General features: G+C 46.7%; 1 protein-coding gene across 12 annotated transcripts in view; it reads right to left on the bottom strand.

Moving 5' to 3' along the window:
- Window positions 1-15953, bottom strand: part of NUP210L (nucleoporin 210 like) — a 93875-nt gene that overhangs the window by 48575 nt on the left and 29347 nt on the right. For all 12 annotated transcript variants that reach the window (XR_014776804.1, XR_014776805.1, XR_014776806.1 and 9 more), the window contains exons 13-17: window positions 15732-15930; window positions 10635-10780; window positions 7335-7556; window positions 3870-4043; window positions 146-338 (exon numbers count right to left, since the gene is read on the bottom strand). Coding sequence is in view for 9 of the 12 variants with exons in the window: in XM_084769138.1 (XP_084625264.1) it covers window positions 146-338; window positions 3870-4043; window positions 7335-7556; window positions 10635-10780; window positions 15732-15930 (934 nt within the window). In the remaining 3 variants the exon portion in view is untranslated. The remainder of the gene's footprint in view (window positions 1-145; window positions 339-3869; window positions 4044-7334; window positions 7557-10634; window positions 10781-15731; window positions 15931-15953) is intronic.

The raw sequence follows: 15953 nt of genomic DNA, 5'->3' as shown, positions 1-15953 counted from the left end.
CCAACCCTACCTTTTCGGTTTTTCTATGAAAAAGCGTAAGTATTAAAGATGAAGAGCAACATAATAAAATTTAGGCTGAGACAATTGCTCATGAGGAATCGGTGGGAACCATTTAGCAATGCCCTGTGACATTTGCGGACAGTACCGTGCAGCTGGGTCTGCCCGTGGCCATCGTCTTTGGCTAGCATCTCCATTGACTTAGAGTCTTCAAAGTGGGCCAGCGTCTCGTTGGAAGATCTCCACTCTAGGATTAGTGAGCTGAAATTATCAAACTTCCTCCCGTGTTGGTCAAATACTGCCAGTTCCAGGACCGAGTCCCTCAAGCTGGACACAGGAATCTGCATGAAAAGAAAAGGTAATAAAAAGTCGTGGCCACGAGGTCAACTCAGAGGGTGAAGACTCTCGCCACAAAATCCTGGAATGGATTCTATCCCCGAGAGAACCAACTTCACAGAGTTGTCCTCTGACTTCCCCACACAAACCATGACACGCATGTGTATACACACACAACATATGAACACACACAATAGTTCAGTTTTAAAGAATTCAATAGCCTTAGGGATGACAAGCTATCTCTGAAGACAGGAATTATGTCTCCTCTTGTCTTTCTCCTTTGACAGTTCTGAAACTTCTCCTGGTCCAGCAGCTGTAACTGTGGTGTTGGGGGGTGTTTGTGTGACCCAACTTTTGTCTAATAAAAAGCCATCCCACCTGGGCAGGGCAAAGGAGGTAGGTGGGGCTTAGAGAGAGAGAGAAAGAGAGAGAGAGAGAGAGAGAGAGAGAGAGAGAGAGAGGGAGAGGGAGAGAGAGAGAGGAATCTTGGAAAGAAGAAAAGAGAGACTGCCACAAGAAAAAAGGAGACCCGAGGAGAGGAGCGGAGAGGAAGGCCCCTGTGGGTTAGCTGGATGAGAAGCACGCGGCGTGGATGGAGAATCCAGCCCAGATGAAGAACATTAGTAAGTATTTGGGATTATGGGTGGGAGGTATCTTGATAGAAGTTATTGGAAGCAGATGGCATGGGATTGAGGCAGGGATCCGACGCCTGCCCCACTATGGGAGGTAGTTTAGAGGGTTGATATCTGCCCTGCCCCAGGTTAACTAGGGCTAACCTGTAACAACTGTCTGTGTCTTAACTGATCACTAGCCAGGCCTACAGATAATACTGAAAACACTAATAATACATGTAATTTAAATACAATAGTGTGGCGTACATACTTTCTCATCCCTTTCTTCCTCACTTTCAGAAGTGGGGAACAGAGTTTTTGTTTGTTGTATTTTGTTTTCTGAATGATGTAGTTATCATGGCACTTTACCCTGACCCCAAAAAAGTTTCTTAAGAAAGAGAACATTTTTCTATGTAAAAAAAAGGAAACAATAATATTATACTTAAGAAAACAGTATATATATTTTTGGTTTTTTCAAGACAGGGTTTCTCTGTGTAGCCTTGGCTGTCCTACTTGCTTTGTAGACCAGGCTGGCCTTGAACTCACAGAGATCCACCCGCCTCTGCCTCCCTGAGCACTGGGATTAAAAGCATGCGCCACCATGCCCAGCAAAAAAAAAAAAAATTTTTTTTTTAGTTTATTTCTGGCTCTCTGTAGGTACACATGTGTAGGTACCCATTGAGATTGGCCAATGTGGTGATTTGAACAGAAATGGCCCCTATAGACTCATGTGTTTGAATGCTTGGCCCATAAGGAGTGGCACTACTAGGAAGTGTGGCCTTTTGGAGGAAGTGTGTCACTGTGGGGTGGGCTTTGAGGTCTCATACAGTTCAAGCTATACCTACTGCAGCAGTATCCTGCTTCCTGCGGACCAAGATGTAGAACTCTCAGCTCCGTCCCCAGCACCATGTCTGTCTACACACTGCCATGTCCCACCGTGGCAGTAATAGACTACACTTCTGAAACTCTAAACCAGCCCCAATTAAATGTTTTCCTTTATGAAAGTTGTCATGGGCCATGCTTGGCAGTGCACACCTGTAATCCCAGCACTTGGGGAGGCAGAGGCAGGTGGATCTCTAAATTTGAAGGCAGCCTGGTCTACAAAGCAAGTTCTGGACAGCCAAGACCACACAGAGAAATCCTGTCTCAAAAAACCAAAACTAAAACAAACAAACAAAAAAAAATAAAAAAACCCAAAGCAACAACAACAACAATAAAAACAACAGAGGATGAAGTGGGAGGAGGGGATGAAGACAAGAAGTAAAAGAGGCAGAAGCGATGTCTGGGACCCAGAGGCCCTGCACAAGCTGCTGATTATGCCAAGCAAGTGCATTAAGAAGTAAAGCATCGTATGTACTGCTTCTAGGGGTGGGGGTAGGGGAAAACAGCCAAGGTCACCAGAGAGCTAAGCCACACAATGTTGGCAAGAGAACATGGCATACCTCAGACACAGGTAGGACTGATAACCACAGTCCAGGGGGAAGAGTCCCCAGAAACTGCAACCTTGACTTCTTTGAGGCATTGGCCTCAGATCTAGACTGGCCTTGCCAAGTCTGCTCACGGAGAGAGACACAGAACTAATGTTCCCTTTGTCCTTTGATCAGGGCCTCTGAGGATGTCTTGGGTTGGTCTGGCTCCTGACACTTGGTCCTCAGTGGAAGTGTTTGGGAAGGATTAGGAGCTGTGTCCCTGGGAGTAGTGAGGGGGGCTTTGATGTTTCCAAAGACGGCTGCCATTCCCAGTGTGTGCTCTGCCTCCTGATCTCAGCTCTTCCTGTTGCCATGTGTGTTTGTTTGTTTGAGACAGGGTTTCTCTGTGTAGCCTTGGCTGTCCTGGACTCAGTTTGTAGACCAGGCTGACCTCGAACTCACAGCCATCCGCCTGCCTTTGCCTCCGCCTCCCGAGTGCTGGGATTAAAGGCATGTCACCACCATGCCCGGCTCTGCCATGTGTTTTTATGTCATAAAAATATTTTCTAATTTACTTGGTTATTTGTTCTTTGACTCATTTTTCTGAAAGTTCCTGTCCAAAGATATATCTCTTCTGAGATTCTAAATCCTTCCACGTTGGCTACTGCTATTTACCATCACAGATCACACTCACACTCACACTCACACTCACACTCACACTCTGGCTGAGGGTTGTTTGCATTGCCTAGATAGAAACTGTGGGTAGAAAAAAGAAAAACGAAATCGTGGGTAGGTAGGCAAGAAGCTCTTCAAATGCTGGTCTCTAGTGCCTTCATTCCCCTTAGTGTCTGACAGACACAGGCAGAAGCCGAGCGGTTATGGTTGCTGTGTTGGTGTTGGGTGTAAGGACATTTACTTTTATGTTAACTTGACACAAGTTGGGAGGAGGGACTCTCCCTTGAGAAAATGCCTGTACTAAAACTTACAGGATGCAGTAACAGGGTCATCCTCAGCCACATAGAGAGTATGGAAAAGGCGGGGGTAGGGGTGGAGGGACATCTGTAATCCCAGCATGCAGGGGGCTGAGGCAGGAGGATCACAAGTTTGAGGCCAGCCTTGTTCATGTAGAGAGGAATTTTACATCAGTGTCACCATGACAGGCTTTGTTTACCACCAACCTCCATGGTGCATTTGCAGCAGTAGAACCTTTTCTGACTTAGTTACGATGCTCATAACAGATCTGACAGGGGAGGTGTTAATAAACAACTTCAGAGGCTATTCTGAGGGTGGTTCAATTAGCTGCGGCCACAGCTCCCAAGTGCAGTAAACAGTCATGCCACTGAATGGCCACAGTTGTAACTTAGTTACTGGCCCCCCACCCCAACACCATCTGAGATGATTAACAAACACAACAGCATCCCACTTTGACACAAAGACGCTGTGTTTCAGATCCCTTAGCCTGAGAGCACTTGACACAAAAGTGTCACGTGGATTAAGAAGCACAGTCTACACTTACCAGTTGCTTGTTGTACTGTGGCAGAGGACATGGCTGGGTGCCAGCAGGCACCTTGTACACTGGTGTCACCAACATACTGGCAGGGTGGGCACAGATGAAGCGCACCTGCACAGTCTCCACTGAGGGACTGGGGTTCAGGACGCCTGGGTGATTTCCGATCCGTAAAGTGAGACCCTTTAAGGAAACATCGGCGAGTTATTTGTGTGTAGCCTTGATGGTGGTCGTGTGGCACAATCATTCTGGCTCCACGGTAGAGGAGCCCTTGTGGATATGATACTCAGACAAATCCCTGAGAGGTGGGTACCTTCTCCACTGCACAGTAAGTAACCTACGTTTTTAAACAGTAGAAAGCAATCAAGGAAGACACCTTTGGCCTTTACACAAATACACTCCAGGCTGGTCTCAAACTCATAGCAATCCTCCTGACTCAGCCTCCCAAGTCCTGAGATACAGATATGAGTCACCACACCTGGTTCAAGCTGTTTCTATAACCACATTTACAACAGCTATTATTCTTAGCAGCTAAAACATGGAAGCAATCGCAGTGTTCACCAGTGAGTGACTGTATAAACATTACACATGCACACAAACACACATACACACAAACACACATACACACAAACACACACACACACAAACACACATACACACATACACACAAACACACATACACACAAACAAACACGCACACACACACACACACACACATACACGAACATGCATGCACTGGAATATTATGAAGCCTTAAAAAGGAATAAAGCCAAGCATGATGGTGCATGCCTGCTATTCCAGTACATTCCTTCTAGGGTCAGGATGTAAGGTCGATCTTGGCTACAAAGTAGGTTAGAAGCCATCTTGACCTACCTGAGCTCCTGTCTGAATAAATAAATGTTTTGTTTTGTTTTTTTGAGACAAGGTTTCCTATTTAACAGAGCCCTGGCTATCCTGGACTCACCTCAAACGCCCTGAGAACCTCCTGCCTCTGCCTCTCTGGGAGGCAGTGCTGGGATAAAGGGCATGCACCACCATGCCTGGCTTAAAATAATTTTTTTTGATAATGTTTTTTAAGGAAGGAAATTTTGACATGGTACAAAATGGATGAAACTTGATAGCATTGTGCCAGCCATAAAAGAAAAAAATAGCTTAGGATTTCATATACATAAGGTGCTTAGATTAGTCCATGTCACGGAGACAGACAGAAGACAGTGGGTGCCAGGGTCTAAGATAAGTCAGCTGTGGGGGGATGGTCTTCAACGGGTCTGGAGCTTCCGGTCTGTAAGATGGGAGGATGTGTAGCTGTTCCTCTGGACTAAAGCACTGGCCTTAGGTTCTGTACCTGATAAAAGCAAGTTAAGGGATTGCAGGCGACAGTCCATCCTCACAGGGGACTTAGGTGGCAGAGATTTGAAGCAGTCTCATTACAGCCACAGTCATGTGCAAAGCATAGAGCCCAGGGCTCAGCTGGCGCACCCATCCCTCTTCCTTGAGTCTTGGACCCAACCCAAACTCAGGTGTGCCTCCTTGTCTGTTAACTCTATTTAAATAAAAACAAACAAACAAACAAACAAAACCAAAAAAACAAAACCAAAAAAACTCCCTCTGGGCAGTGGCGCATGCTTTTAAGCCCAAAACACAGGAGGCAGAGACAGACAGATCTCTGTGAGCTTGAGGCCAGCCTGATCTACAGAGTGAGTTCCAGGAGAGCCAGGGTGACACAGAGAAACCTTGTTGGAGGTTGGTCTGATGCATTTTGATGCTAATTACTGCTTGCTGTTTCTGTGCCCCAAGACTGCTGTGTAACCTTGCCTAAGAAATGTATTCCTGTTTAGCCAATACATAGCCAACACACTTGGGCAGGGCATATGGGATAGGTGTGGCTGAGGTTCGAAGGATTTTGGGAGAGAAACCGGAAGAGAGCAGAGGAGAAGAGGAGGAAGGAGGAAGGCGGGCATGATGTGCTAGGTGGAGGAAGAAGGACATGGCTCTCGTGGATGGAGATTTGGCCCAGATGACGATAATTAGCAAGTATTTGGAATTACAGAGGTAGCTCGATAGAAATTGTTAGAAGCCATGTGGGAAGTAATTTAGGGGATTTATATCTGCCCTGCCAGGTTAACTAAGGCTATTTCAAAATATAACAGGTGTCTGTGTCTTCAATGATTACTAGCAGGTTAGAAAATAATAACCCAAGGCTGGGCGTGGTGGTGCACACCTTTAATCCCAGCACTTGGGAGGCAGAGGCAGGTGGATCTCTGTGAGTTCGAGGCCAGCCTGGTCTACAAAGTGAGTCCAGGGCAGCCAAGACTACACAGAGAAACCTTGTCTTGAAAAAAACAAAACAAAACAAAAAAATAATACCCCGTAATAATAATCATAGGGCTAATAATAAACATTAGGCCACACTTATAAATTAAATACAACACCTTGCCTCAAAAACAAACAAACAAACAAACAAAATCCCTCAGGGGCATGCCTACAGCACCCTAATGTCACCAATTCTTCAATGAGCCTTTCCTCCTAGAAAATTCTATGTTGGGTCATGTCCACAATCAAGCCTAACCTAACCACCACGGGGGCTGGAGGCATGGCTGAGCACCTAGTAGGGCACATTGCTTCACTTCCCCAAACACACGTCAGCTGGCACACAGCCACCTGTAATTCCAGCTTCAGGAGATGTGAAACCGCCTGCTCCCACCACGGACCAGCACCCATATTCACACACACCCACAGCACTAACCACTGTACTTTCCTTCTCAGAGGGAGGCTCACAGGAGTCCTGAACTCAACCACACCCCAGGCTTGAGGCTGGGGAGACAGCTCAGTGGATAAAGCACTTACTATGCAAGTGGGGGACTGGAATTCGCATCTCTAGAGCCTTTCAAAAAGCCAGAAAGGCAGGGCAGTCATCTGCAATCCCAGGACCAGAGCCGGGGTCTCAGGACCAAGTTGGCTAGCCAAAGCAGCTGGGATGGGCAAGCTCCTGGTGTAGTGAGAGACCATGCCTCAATTAAGAGGCAGTGAGAGAGAGTGATTAAGGAAGAGGAATTTTAGGCTGCACAGGCACTTGCACATGTGTGCCCACACGTGTGAATATATATTTACACGTGTGTACCATACACAGGACACATATGAAGTGGAAACCAGGTTCAGAAAGCTTTGAAGTTCAGCCGGGCGTGGTGGTGCACGCCTTTAATCCCAGCACTCGGGGCAGGCAGAGGCAGGTGGAGCTCTGTGCGTTAGAGACCCGACTGGTCTATAGGAGTTCTGGCACAGCCAGGGTTACATTGAGCAACCCTGTCTCAAAACAAAACAAACACATAAATAAGTTAATAAGTAAATTCCAAAACGGCTCAGTGGTTAAGAGCACACACAGATTGCATAAACACATAAAAATGTGGGTTTTTAAAAAAGTATTATACTACAAGTTGCAACATTACACTGTTAGAAAAAGACTATTTTTCTTGCCTGTTCCCCTAACTCCAGGCACAGGACCCGGTAGATGTACTGGTTCTGTTTCCTCTTAGCTGGCAACCGGACTTCTGTTACGCTGACGCCTTCTTCCTTCTCCACGCTCAGCTCCAAAAAAAATCGGGAAGGCTCCAAGACCCATGGATGAGGGCCCCCCTCAAATACCATTTCCTTCACAGACTGCCATGTCACCAAGGCCACTTGCACAGGGTCTACAGCCTGAAACAAATTAATCCCTATATAGTTAGGAATTCTTTTATTTATCTGTTTAGACAAAGTCAGGTCTCCCACACTCCTTGAACTTCTGATTCTGCCTCTACCTCCCCTGGGCCTGGATTGCCAGTGTGCCCTGCCATGCCTTTAAAAAAGTAATAATAATAATAATAATAATAATAATAATAATAATAACAACAACAACAACAATATTGTTTTTGTTTGTTTTGTTTTGAGACAGGGTTTCTCTGTGTAGCCTTGGCTGTCCTGGACTCACTTTGTAGACCAGGCTGGCCTCAAACTCACAGCGATCCACCTGCCTCTGCCTCTCGAGTGCTGGGATTACAGGCGTGCACTACCTTGCCTGGTAATTTTTATTGTTTAGAGATTATAATCTTTTGAGGTTTTTTGTATAATTTGTCACTGTGGACAGCCTTGCTTGTCCTGGAGCTTGCACTATAGCCCAGGCTGGCCTGGGACTTGTAGAGACCCACCTGCCTCAGCATCCTAGTGCTGGGACTGAATGCACGTGTCACCATACCTGGCTGAGATTATCACACAATTACATCATTTCCTCCCTCCTCTTCCCTCCCTCCAACACCACTAATGCATACCCTCTCGTTCTCTCTCAGATTCATGGCTTCTCTCTCTCTGTTGTTACCTCTGTGTGTGCGTGTACGTGTGTGTGTGTGTGTGTGTGTGTGTGTGTTCATATTCTTAACTACGTAAGTACAACCTGTTCAGTCTGTATACTGTTACCTCCTGGATGTATGTTTTCCAGGGCTGATCATTTGGCATTGGGTAACTGTGCGGGATAGCTTTAATGTCATTTGAAAGAAGGGGACCTCAATTAAGAAAATGCCTCCAGCCAGGTGTGGTGGCACACAGCTCCACTGGTTCCCAGCTTCCTTCCCCAGAGTTTTAGAAATAATTTATTTAATTTTATTTTTAATGTGCATTAGTGTGAAGGTGTCAGATTCCTTGGAACTGGAATTAATGACAGTTGTGAGCTGCCATGTGGGTGCCGGAAATTGAACTGGGGTCCTTTGGAAGATCAGCCAGTGCTCTGAACCACTGAGCCATCTCTCCAGCCCCTCTTTCCCCAGAAACTTTAAATTAATTGTTTACCTTGCTTCTTTCATTAGTGTCAACCTTTTCTTGTATTTTAAAAAAAAAATAATTTTATTTATTTATTTATTTATTATGTATACAGTGCTCTGCCTGCAGGCCAGAAGAGGATACTAAATCTCATTGCAGATGGTTATGAGCCACCATGTGGCTCACGACTTCTGGGCAGGCAGTGCTCTTAACCTCTGAGCCATCTCTCCAGAGGAGCCACCTTTTCTTTATTCTAAGAGGCAATGGGTGAGCATTTGCCAATTTCAAAGAACAAGAATGTACAGATATTACTTTTAGGTTTTAAAACCCCCATTTTTATGTGCACTGGTACATTGCCTGCATGCAGGTCTGTGTGCTATGTGTGTGCCTATTGCCTGGAGCCTGTGGAAGACACAGAAGAGGGCATCAGATCCCCTGGGACTTGAGTCACAGACACTTCTAAGCCACCACTTGGGTGCTGGGAACTGACGCAGGTCCTCTGCTCTCAGCTGCTGAGCCTTCTCTCCAGCCCGTGGTTTTGGTTTTTGGTGGACTTAAGCTAGCAGATTGACTCTACATGCTTCTGCTTTGAGCCACTTGTCATAACATTTAATGGACCGACTCTTACGGCTCCAAATGGTGACTGCTGTTCTAAAACGCATGGTGTAAGCATGGCTGACTCTTCTATAGGGCAGGGCGTTGCTAAGAGGTCGTTTTCTTCACTAGGGGGGGACTATGCTAGTAGTCTGTGTGACTGGTGCCTGCGGAGGTATATACATATGCACAAATGCAGATGTTACCGTAAAGTGTCTTGTGTACTTCATTTCCCACATCTTGTACCTCAGTGTTAAAGAAAAAAAGGTACATATCTAAAATGTGCTAATGCAAGAGAAAGCTATTGCTAACGTTGTCAGGTGGGGACGCGGTTCCCTTGGGGGAGGGGGTGACTTGCACATGGCTGGCTGGCAGAAAGCTCGCCTAGCAGGCGAGGCCCTGTGTACCATCCCGGTAGAGCGTGAGCTGAGTGTGCTTCAGTAAGTACTATTGTAATCCCACACTTGTGAGGTAGAGGCAGGAGGATGATCAGAAGTTCAAGATCATCCTTGGGCACGTGTTTAGCTGAAGGCCAGCACGGGCGACCCGAGACTCTGTCTCAAAAAAAAAAGCCATTCCTGAATGAATGCATTGAGGACGCCTGAGGGACAACCTCCCGCACTGCGGCTGCCTGAGAGCTTAGATCTAAACTGAGACAACACTGAGTGAGTGAAGAGGTCACAGATCCTGAGGGAGAGAACAGACGGCGAGCATCCAAGGCTCTCCCAGGCCTTCCATGGGACTGCTCACCTCCAAGGCTCTCCCAGGCCTTCCATGGGTCTGCTCACCTCCAAGGCTCTCCCAGGCCTTCCATGGGTCTGCTCACCTCCAAGGCTCTCCCAGGCCTTCCATGGGTCTGCTCACCTCCAAGGCTCTCCCAGGCCTTCCATGGGACAGCTCACCTCCAAGGCTCTCCCAGGCCTTCCATGGGACAGCTCACCTCCAAGGCTCTCCCAGGCCTTCCATGGGTCTGCTCACCTCCAAGGCTCTCCCAGGCCTTCCATGGGACTGCTCACCTCCAAGGATCTCCCAGGCCTTCCATGGGTCTGCTCACCTCCAAGGCTCTCCCAGGCCTTCCATGGGACTGCTCACCCAAGGCTCTCCCAGGCCTTCCATGGGTCTGCTCACCTCCAAGGCTCTCCCAGGCCTTCCATGGGTCTGCTCACCTCCAAGGCTCTCCCAGGCCTTCCATGGGTCTGCTCACCTCCAAGGCTCTCCCAGGCCTTCCATGGGTCTGCTCACCTCCAAGGCTCTCCCAGGCCTTCCATGGGACTGCTCACCCAAGGCTCTCCCAGGCCTTCCATGGGTCTGCTCACCTCCAAGGCTCTCCCAGGCCTTCCATGGGTCTGCTCACCTCCAAGGCTCTCCCAGGCCTTCCATGGGACTGCTCACCTTCAGAGGTTCGTAAGCAGCAAACGTGGCACTGCTCCACACGAGCTCTTCCTGCCCAGTCACGCTGACTGTCACCAGGGTGTGGCCTGGAGAGGTGGCTGCGATGTGTACACTAGAGCAGTGCCTCGGTCCAGGTGTTTGGATACCTTTCAAGCAAAAGACATGATTTCAGGCAGCAATGGTGGCTCACACCTTTAACCTAGCACTTGGGAGGCAGAGGCAGATGGGAGTTCGAGGCCCGCCTGGTCTACAAATCGAGTCCAGGACAGCCAGAGCTACACAGAGAAACCCTGTCTCGAAAAACAAAACAAACAAAACAAAAATAAGACATGATTTCAGCCAGGCATGGTAACACTCTCAACACTTGGGAGATGGCTGCAGAGGAGTCAGGAGTTCGGAGCCAGCCTCAGCTACAGTGACTTTAAGGCAAGCCTGGGCTACAGGAACCCCTGTCCCAACAACAAACAAACACCCACCCCAAAGCCACATATCTTCAGTAGAGTAATAAGTAGTCTATTTTTTAAAGAAATTAAGATACAGAAACAGAATGATTTTTTATTATTTATTTATTTATTATGTATACAGTGTACACCTGCATGTCAGAAGAGGGCACACGATCTCATTACAGATGGTTGTGAGCCACCGTGTGGTTGCTGAGAGGTGAACTCAGGACCTCTGGAAGAGCAGACAGTGCTCTTAACCTCTGAGCCATCTCTCCAGCCCCTCAACAGAATGAATTTTAACACATTAAAAGTATAACCTGGGGCTGGAGAGACGGCTCAGTAGTTAAGAGAACTGGCTGCTCTAGCAGAGGCCCCGAGTTCAGTTCCCAGCACCCATACGTCCACTCACAATCAGTTCTAACCACAGCTCCAAAGGACCCAACACGGCTGCCTCTGCAGGCGCCTACAGTCATATGCACATCCCCACATACTGACCTACACATAACAACGACAACAAAAATACATTTGTCTGGGGATGATGTGCACACCTTAACCCCATCACTTCAGAGGTTCAGCCTGGAACTTACTATGTAGACTAGGCTGGCCAAAGGCTATAAAGTGAGACCCCATCTCAACAAAACAAAACAAAATGAAAAAAAAATCTTAAATAACATAGCCTTGTCTGGGTGTGGTGGCATGCGCCTGTCACCCTGCCTCAAACAAAACAAAACCCAGTGCCTTGATAGTCCCAGCAGGTTTGTTTCTTCTATCCACTTGATATGTACTTCCTTCTGAAGCTCAGTGTTGGACTACTTGTCTATCCTCTACAAGGCTCTGGACTCAGCAGCCAGCAAGGCCAGAAACAAACAATAAAAACCCCTCTCCTACCCAGGCATGTGGTGCACGCCTTTAATCCCAGCACTCGGGAGGCAGAGGCAGGTGGATCACTGTGAGTTTGAGGCCAGCCTGGTCTACAAAGTGAGTCCAGGACAGCCAAGGCTACACAGAGAAACCCTGTCTAGAAAAAAAAAACCCAACCAAACAAAAAGAAGCAAGCAAACAAAAGTGCTTTTGACATTCAGCTTCACAAAAATCCATTTGGTAGCCATGGTTATCAGGATAAATTAGAATGGTGTTATCAGACCTTACATAAGAGATAAAGAGGTGTGGCTGGAGAGATGGCTCAGTGGTTAAGGGCACTGGCTGCTCTTCCCGAGGTCCTGAGTTCAATTCCCAGCAACCACATGCTGGCTCACAACCATCTATAATGAGATCTGGTGCCCTCTTCTGGTGTGCAGGTGTACATGCAGGCAGAGCATTGTAATCATAATAAATAAATCTTTTAAAGAGAGAGAGAGAGAAGGCGAGTAGAGAGCTGAGGGATGTTACATGCTGCTGAGTATGTCGGGGCTGACGTCACTTTCACAGATATGAATGAGTCAAATGAATTAATATGGGAAAGTACTCACAGCAGAGAAGGGCAAACACCAAATGCTATGAACTATTCCATGTGAAAAAAAAAAGAACTATTCCATGTGACTTCTGCATTATATTAGTGAAAATCAAGGAGGCTCGGGATAAAATATGAACTTCAGTAGCAGGAAGGATGCTGGTCTTTATTTATTTCTATTTTTATTTATTTATTTATTTTTTTTTTTTGGTTTTTCGAGACAGGGTTTCTCTGTGTAGCCTTGGCTGTCCTGGACTTGCTTTGTAGACCAGGCTGGCCTCAAACTCACAGTAATCCACCTGCCTCTGCCTCCTAAGTGGTGGGATTAAAGGCGTGCGCCACCACTGCGTAGCTGAAAGTGAGATGGTTTGCAGGATCCTGCCACCGGTTTGTTGGTTTTTTTTTTTTTTTCAAGATAGGGTCTCTCTGTATAGCCTTAGCTGTCCTGGACTAACTTTGTAGACCAGGCTGGCCTCAAACTCACAGTGACCCATTTGCCTCTGCCTCCCAAGTGCTGGGATTAAAGGCATGCACCACCATGCCCAGCTGGTCTTTATAAATAAAGTATTCAAGTTTTCCTTTTCATTAGAAAAACATACTGCCAGGGCTAAGGGTACGGCTGAGTTGGTAGGGTAATTGCTGAGTATGCTCAGTCCCCAGCACAGTGTAAACTGGGTATGGTACGGCATGTCTGTCATCCCAGCACTGGAGGCAGGAGGATCAAAAATTCAAGGGTGTCTTTGGTTACATAGTAAATTCAAGGTCAGTCTGGGTTACATGAGGCTCTGTCTCAAAAATAAAAGATAAACATATTGTCTCTTTTTGAATATAGTATATTGTCATGAAATGACACGATATTTCTTTTTCTTTTTCTTTTTCTTTTTTTTTTTGGTTTTTCGAGACAGGGTTTCTCTGTGTAGCCTTGGCTGTCCTGGACTCACTTTGTAGACCAGGCTGGCCTCGAACTCACATCGATCCGCCCGCCTCTGCCTCCCGAGTGCTAGGATTAAAGGAGTGCACCACCACGCCCGGCCAGAGGAATATTTTTTATCAACTATTTCGTAAGTGCAAGTTTTTTGGTAGCTCTAGAAACATTTTCTTTGGCTGGGGGGGGGGAGCTTTGTTTTTGTTTTTCTAAAACAAGGTTTCTCTGTGTAGCCTTTGCTGTCCTGGACTTGCTTTGTAGACCAAGCTGCCCTCGAACTCACAGAGATCCACCTGCCTCTGCCTCCAAGTGCTAGGATTAAAGGTGTGCGCCAGCACGCCTGGCTTAGAAACATTTTTAAGAGGTGGGAGAATCCTACCTCATCCCATTTTTTAAAGTGTAAATGATTTTTTTAAGATGTTAAACCATAGCCAGGCGGGAGTGGCACACACCTTTAATTCCAGCATTTGGGAGGCAAAGGCAGGTGGATCGCTGTGAGTTCGACACCAGCCTGGTCTATGGAGGGAATTCCATAGAGAAATCCTGTCTCGAAAAAACAAACAAAAAAGAGCTTAAATCATTTGCTTGTTGTTTTGTTGTTTGTTTCTTTGTTTTGTTTTGTTTTTGTGCAACCAGAAAATAGCAGGATTCTGAATCAGGAGCGGCTGTGACCGTCTCAGGGTCACCCTAACATTCTGTAGGGGGCCTAGTTATATCCTACAGCACAGAGCACAGTAAGCAGCAACTGGAGGCTCAGTCGTGCGTTCATTTCTAGAATATTTTCAGTTAGATCTGGTCTCCTGTTTCTAGCAGAGCCTCGTCCTGAGGATTCCACTTTTGGTCCTTGCCCTGTCAGAAATGTAACGGCTCTCTCTGGCCATGGCAGTCCATTGTTCTAATAATCGTGATAACGTGCTGTGAAAGGGGGACATTTTGAGTATGTACAGTTTGTGGCATAAAACTGTGAGTCGGTGGAACTGAGGATTGTGAGTGTTTGGTTGTTATGTGAGATCTCAAGGAAAATCTGTCAAATCTGAATCTGGAACATCACTGGAATAAGTTCAGACAGACAACACATGGCTCTTCATTTGGGTACGTGAGCACGACGTGTGTGTGACTTCAGAGTCTGGGTACTTGTGTTAAGAATTTAAATGTCAAAAAAAAAAAAAAAGAAATTGAAATGTCTCTGTACTCTGCTCCTGAGCCAATAAAATCTCAATAGTGAAAGAGAATTTGTAAGTTTCTGATTAAGAAGGAGCTTTAGGCAGGCAGTTCACTATGAGTTCGAGGCCAGCCTGGTCTACAAAGGGAGTCCAGGACAGCCAAGGCTATGCAGAGAAACCCTGTCTCAAAAAACAAAAACAAAAAAAAGGAGCTTTTGGCCTTTTGGCTTTTAGCTTTGAGCTTTTTGGTTTTTGGCTTTATTCTTCGGGATGTGAGCTGAGTAGGAAGGTCAGCCGGATGCTTTCTCTGCCTCTCTGAGCTAGCAAGTTTTCACCCTAGCATCTGGTTCCTGAGTCTTCACTGGTAAAATCAAACTGGGATTTTCTTTCATTATAATAACAAAGACGCCAATATCAACTCCAGATCCACACCTTTCCTGCCAGTACTCAGGAGGCTGAGATAGGAAGATTATGAGTTCAAGGCCAGCCCAGGCAACATAGCAGGATCCTGTGTGTGTGTGAGTGTGTGTGTGTGTGAGAGAGAGTATGTATGTGTGAGTGTGTGTGTGTGTGTGTGTGAGTGTGTGTGTGTGAGAGAGTGTGTGTGTGTGTGAGTGTGTGTGTGTGAGAGAGTGTGTGTGATTGTGTGTGTGTGTGTGAGAGAGAGAGAGAGAGAGAGAGTGTGTGTGTGTGAGAGAGAGAGTGTGTGTGATTGTGTGTGTGTGTGTGTGATTGTGTGTGTGTGAGAGAGTGTGTGTGTGTGAGTGTGTGTGTGTGAGAGAGAGAGAGAGTGTGTATGTGTGAGTGTGTGTGAGTGTGTGTGTGTGAGAGAGTGTGTGTGTGTGAGTGTGTGTGTGTGAGAGAGTGTGTGTGATTGTGTGTGTGTGTGTGAGAGAGAGAGAGAGAGAGAGAGTGTGTGTGTGTGTGTGTGTGAGTGTGTGTGTGTGTGTGTGCGCGCGCGCGCACACACACACATGTGGAGAGAAGAGGGAGAGGCGGGAGGGGAAAGGAGAGAGGGAGAGAGAGGAAGGAGAGAACTGTAGGAATTGAACTACAGTGCTTGGTCCACTATTAATTCAGGGATGAAGGGTGAAAATAAAAAAAGCTTAGCCTTGCCTTCTTTGAAAAGAGTGAAGACTCCTTGCTTCTCCGAGCTGAGACCCAGCGGTAAGTGAGAGCAGTCTGTGAACGCGACGGCCTCTCTGGTCTCTGTGTTTACGTGGTACATAGCGATGGGGACCTCAATAATCTGGCCGATCTCCACGTCAGCTTGAAACGGTAACAGTTCCATTTTGTTCAGCTTCATGACATATACCTTGAGGAAAGGCAGTTAGCCTT

Source organism: Acomys minous (assembly GCF_964271855.1).
Source record: "Acomys minous genome assembly, chromosome: 19".
In the NCBI taxonomy this organism is placed as follows: Eukaryota; Metazoa; Chordata; class Mammalia; order Rodentia; family Muridae; genus Acomys; species Acomys minous.
The sequence above is the reverse complement of the archived record's forward strand: the minus strand, read 5'-3'. Positions and strand labels throughout refer to the sequence as shown.